The 5,917-nt window shown below is 42.1% G+C and overlaps 1 protein-coding gene across 1 annotated transcript; it reads right to left on the reverse strand.

Moving 5' to 3' along the window:
- Nucleotides 1–1,655: 1,655 nt before the first annotated feature.
- LOC137321275 (relaxin-3-like) lies at nt 1,656–5,179 on the reverse strand. The gene is made up of 2 exons (XM_067983627.1): nt 4,794–5,179; nt 1,656–2,213 (listed from the first exon to the last, which is right to left on the reverse strand). Exons 1-2 carry the CDS (start codon nt 4,975–4,977, stop codon nt 1,867–1,869), a joined length of 531 nt encoding a protein of 176 aa, XP_067839728.1. The 5' UTR covers nt 4,978–5,179; the 3' UTR covers nt 1,656–1,866.
- Nucleotides 5,180–5,917: the final 738 nt, after the last annotated feature.

A 5,917-nucleotide genomic window follows, 5' to 3' on the forward strand; every position in this document is an offset into this window, starting at 1 on the left:
AGGTTAGTGTGCAAAATTAAAGCACATGGGATTGGGGGTAATATACTGGCATGTATTGAGAATTGGTTGACAGACAGGAAACAGAGAGTAGGAATAAACGGGTCTTTTTCCAGGTGGCAGGCAGAGACTAGTGGGGTACCGCAGGGATCAGTGCTTGGGCCCCATCTATTCACAATATGTATCAATGATTTGGTTGAGGGTACTAAATGTAACCTTTCCAAGTTTGCTGACGACACAAAGCTGGGGTGGAATGTGAGCTGTGAGGAGGATGCAAAGAGGCTCCAATGTGATTTAGACAAGTTGGGTGAGTGGGCAAGAACATGGCAGATGCAGTATAACGTGGATAAATGTGAGGTTATCCACTTTGGTTGTAAAAACAGAAAGGCAGATTATTATCTGAATGGTGATAGATTGGAAAAAGGGGAGGTGCAACGAGTCCTGCGTATCCTTGTACACCAATCTCTGAAAGCGAGCATTCAGGTGCAGCAAGCAGTTGGGAAGGCGAATGGTATGTTGGCCTTCATTGCAAGAGGATTTGAGTACAGCAGCAGGGATGACTTACTGCAGTTATACAGGGCCTTGGTGAGACCACATCTGGCGTATTGTGTGCAGTTTTGGTCCTTGCCATGGAGGGAGTGCAATGAAGATTTACCAGACTGATTCCTGGGATGACAGGACTGACGTATGAGGAGAGTTTGGGTCGATTAGGCCCATATTCACCAGAGTTTAGAAGAATGAGAGGTGATCTCATCGAAACATATAAAATTCTAACAGGACTAGACAGACTAGATGCAGAGAGGATGTTCCCGATGGCTGGGGAGTCCAGAACCAGGGGTCACAGTCTCAGGTTACAGGGTATGCCATTTGGAACCGAGATGAGGAGAAATTTCTTCACTTAGAGGGTGGTGAACCTGTGGAAGGCAGTGGAGGCCAAGTCATTAGATGTATTCAAGAAGGAGATAGATAGATTTCTACATGCTGAAGGGATGAAGGGATATGGGGAAAAAGTGGTAACATGGTACTGAGTTAGACGATCAGCCATGATCATTTTGAATGGCAGAGCAGGCCCGAAGGGCCTAATGGCCTACTCTTGCTCCTGTTTTCTATGTTTCTATGTTTAGTTGCAGTAGTTTTTCTGGGTTCAGCATCATTTGATGCATTGGAACAAAATAAAGGAATGTTTTCAGATTATATTTTGAAGAGCTCGTCGCACAGCGGAACACCTCTGAGGCTAAGTAGCAGTTATCAGATTAAACCCTTTTCGCAAGTGGTGTGATGATGCCTTTAAATTAATAAATAATACAGTGCCTTGGGATATTTTACTACGTTAAAGGCGCTATATAAATGCAAGTTGTTGTTGTAAAGGATTGGATTTGGAAAATTGTGTATGATCTTAACTTTTCCCCTATTTAATGTTGCCTATCAGGAGGAAGTCATTATCATATATATTTTATTATACCAGCTAATATGGTTTTATATAAGGTAAAGCTTATACCTGTGATCATCAATACATACTAAATTTGCCTATATTGGTTACTCATGGGGATGAGTGATAGTGTGCGGAGACCATTGGGAAATAGACTATAATATTTGTTAACAAACAAAATAAACTATTTACAAAAAATAATTTTCACAAGAAATGAAAAGTTGAAACCTTTACAGCTGCAATTTTTTTTATTTGTTTTAAGAGTTTCAGGATGACTATCACAAGTCCGTCACATAGACCATAAACCATACTAGGAATTACATGTAAATTACGTTTGCGTTATTCCACATTTGTGAGATGTTTAATAGACTACACATTTTACAATCTCACTTAAACAGAGTCCATGTGTGTAGAATATTCTATCAATAGATGTACAGTTTTCAGCAGAGGATGCTGATATCCTTTTTGGTGCAGCCGTAAGTGCAGCATTTGCTTGACATTCCTGGCGATCCATCTCTCTTCTTCCTGAAGGATCTGGCCCAGGGTAGATGTTGCATCTGTGACGATGCAAATGCCCGGTCTTTATTGCTGCCTCCCTCAATCTGGCGGATGTACTCACTGAAATCATCTGGTATCTGCTCATACTGGTTGTAGTAATCGTCGAACACTTGCTCTGCAAAAGATGGTTCAAGTTGCTGGTTCCTGTCATTGTCAAACATCCTCTGAATCTTCTTCATGTTGTCCATCTCCTTGAAGTAGTCCTTATCAGATGAAGTCTGGAAGGGATCTGGAACAGAAATAAAACTCCACCTGTCATCACTAATAGGTTATTGAAATTGCTTTTATTTTCCTTCCCTCTGTCCCGACTGCAGGAGGCTTTCACCTGCGCTCCTCTGTCCAGGGCAGAGGAATGTTCCAGCCTCTGGACTCTCAAAAGTCCTCTGCTTTAATGTACTCCACTGTATACGGACTGCGCGGATATAGTTGTTTAAGTATACATTGTTGCATACGTAGTCAGAGAAATAATTGACAACTATCCCGAGTGGGTAATCAATGTCTGGTCAATCAGTTGAACAGTTCTACACTGCAGTTGTGACAGAAAGTTGATTAAAGCACCAGTCAGTGGATCACCAATTCTAGAGGGGAGCGACCTCATGAGAGAACTTACCCATTCTGATGTGTTTAGGGAAACATTTTTGTCTATTGGCAGATTTGTTTTTCTCTAACTCTTGGACTGTTGCTCTCTTTTTCTCCCGTCACCCCCCTCCCCACCCCACCCTGCCGATAGGAATTACATGTTTGTAATTTTTGATTTGTGAGTTTCTCTCCCCTGCTTGACAGCTGGAAATTCTGCTCTTTTGTCAATACACTACGCACGGTCAAACTATTATTAATAGCTATTTGCAGAATGGGATTCGGCCACTAGTCCTGGAATCAGTTCGTGCACTTCAGACTTCTGAATCTATACCAGAACCTTGTTTTGATTCATCGTTTTCCAATCCAGTTTGTTGTCTTTTCTTAGCCATCCCCTTCAAAAACAATTTCTCAAACCATTCATCTCTATCCTTATTTCCAGGATCCTGATCCGGAAAGAAGGTAAAACAGAAAATAACTTCGATAAGCTGATGCCATCCCAGTGCTGTTTGATATCGGTGAAATGCTGATAATTACCAATAATAAATTTGCGAGGTCATACTCACTATGGGCAGTGATTGCCTCATCTGACACCATCCTCCACATTCAAGGATGACATGCTGGAATTTTGTCAGGTCGATTATATTCTGTTGGCCTCCTTCGTCATGCATCTACTCAGGTATTCTACCAATAGCCTAATCTTAGACATGTTCTTCTGGCCTGCCACCCCCCACCTCCCCCCAACCCCCACTCCACCCCCAGTGCTTCAAATGGGAATTGTTCGTGAAATAAATCAGTGGTTTACAAGTCAGTGGAAATATATATTGTTTTAAATTAAAATCTTTATGCTATTGACCTTCCTTTCCGATTGCTGCTTAGAATGACAGATGTCCCTTTAACTGTGTCATTGTACCACCTTTACACCTATGCAAGGCGGTTTTGGATACACAGCGCACTGAAACTGGAAGTATAACTCAGGAGTTGTGTTCCCCATCCAAGGCAGTATATCAAAGGCAACAGATATGAGACCATCTCCAGAAGGTAGTCTCACACCACTTGGGCTTCACACCAGGTGCAGTATAACTCCAGTGTCGTGTCAGGCTGAGTTTGACCAGTTCTCAGGCAGTGCACTCTATGGCTTCTTAAACTGAAATTTGAATCTTTGCAGTACTGGGAATGAATCAACATTCTCATCAGCCTTTTCTCTGCTGACATTAAAAGTACAACCAGTCAGCGAGCAGAATTCTGCATCTTCATGCCTGCGGGCACTGACTGGGCAGAGGGTCAGATGCAGCATAATTCAAGCCTTCCAGTTCTGCATCACACTTTACAGGTGCTGGTCTGTGAGCAGTACCTGAAGTATAGTCACATCTCTAAACAATAATTAGGGTCGGTAATTCTAAAAAGTTAATCAGAAAAGAGGTGGAAAGTGTGAAGTGTTTAAATAAATGATGTTCGCACTAAACAAAAATAGCGCCCTAAAAGCACTGTGAGATTCCATTAAAATATGATCAGGACGTGTGGTGATGCCAGCATTTACCCAGGATATCTCCTCCATGATGGGAAGCCTTGCTTCATCACAGAGTCAGGCGATGGTCTAGCTCCAAATAAACAGTAACTGCTGGGTGAGACCTCCTCCAGGTGACTGCACCCAACTTTACCCACTCAGAGCTACAGATAAAAGAGTCATTGACACTGCTGGACAATCTGAAATAAGAAGAGAAAGTCCTGGAAATGAACATCAGGTCAGTCAGCATCCGAAAGACAGCGGTTCTCTCCTGAAAATAATGGTTCTGACAACGAGTCTCACGTTAACTTGTCCTTCAGATGATCACTGAGCCGCTCTGTATTTCCAACATTTCTACTCACCCTTGTCTGATGCCGACTGCAGTCCGCAGACGTTTTACATCATAACATATATTAACAATAATCTTATAATACACACGTTTCTCCCCTCAAGGTCTAAGAGAAAGGCTGCTCCTCGCAAATAAAGTTGAAATGAACAATTTCTAATTTTAAAACAATCTTCATACCCACGGTGAACTTTTAGGGGTTTGCCTCTACATATAAATAGGAAGATGCATATTCCAGTTACAATAAACCTAATATGATCACTATATCCCTGGCTCAGTGAGAGCCTCCATCAATAACACTATAACCTCTCGATTTCTAACGCTGAACTTGGATTGTTTTTTGGACAGGGACACAGTAAAGGGAGTTTTTGAATACTCACCGTTTTGGTTATCAAGAAGCCTCTTCCAGCGAGAACCTCCACAAGTAAAGATCACGGCTCTGATGAACTCCCGGCCGCACAGTTTGATACCTGATTCCCCGCTCTTCAAAGACTGCGACAAGACAGAAGTGGGAAAGGAGGTGAGGAACATGTTGATTACCAAAACACACAGGAGACTCTTCATCTCAGCTCACGACTGTTCAGCCTGGGCTTCTCTAAAACTAACAGTAAGTGTTCTCCTCACTCGCTGCTCCTGGTGCTCAGACTGTTGCTGTCTTTTTTTCCTGATCTAAATGTATTTCACTGTCCCTAACTCCCAGATGATGAGATGTCTATATTGGTCTGACTCTCTCTCTCTCCTGTCCCCGGCTTCTGCATGTCTCTGTTCCCTCTCTCCCTTTTATACCTGTTTCTTCCTCCTTTGCTCTGACTCATCACTATTTTAAAAAAGGAACTTGTTCCTCCCTCTCTCCGACGACCTCGGAGATTCTTGCAACGCTTCAGATTGGACTCCTGAATTACTCGTCGCTACACTCCCCCCTCTCATTATTACATTTACAGTTTAGGAAATGAATGGAAAGTGCAGCATTCAGCAATCTCCTTATCTCCTCCCGTCCTCTCTCCACTTTGTCATTTTCCCTTCTACCTTTCATTTTCCATTTTTGACTATAGTTTTAATGTAACTTCTTTCAATTCTCCCACTATTCAATCGGTTACTTTTATATCACTTTAGAAACATTTTTCTCCTGTTCCCATTTCTCCTTTTTCCCACTCCCCCATCGTATACTCCGTCCTCTGTTTTAATCTTTGACTTGTGCTCGGGCCCCACAATCTCTTCTGACCCCTAACTCGTCACCTTTTATTCCACCCTTTTCCCTGTTGCTCTCTCCTTTTCTTTGTGTTCGTTCTGATCTTTTCTCCTTCCTATAATTCTGTTATCATGTTATTGCTACAAGTCACACAATTTTTCTCAAATCGATTGCCCATATTGTGGTTTCATCATTTGCTGTAGTTCTGCTGGTTCTCTTTTTAACTACCAGAGCAGCACTATATTGCTTTAATAGTTATTAATACCATAGAATCATAGATATTTACCGCACAAAAAAAGGCCGTTTGGTCCATTG

Source organism: Heptranchias perlo, chromosome 4 (assembly GCF_035084215.1).
Source record: "Heptranchias perlo isolate sHepPer1 chromosome 4, sHepPer1.hap1, whole genome shotgun sequence".
Taxonomy (NCBI): Eukaryota; Metazoa; Chordata; class Chondrichthyes; order Hexanchiformes; family Hexanchidae; genus Heptranchias; species Heptranchias perlo.

Coding starts and splice junctions, on each gene's coding strand:
- LOC137321275 (XM_067983627.1), bottom strand. CDS start 4,977: ATGAAGAGTCTCCTGTGTGTTTTGGTAATCAACATGTTCCTCACCTCC. Junction 2,214..4,793: donor GCTTCTTGATAACCAAAACG/GTGAGTATTCAA, acceptor TTTCTGTTCCAG/ATCCCTTCCAGACTTCATCT.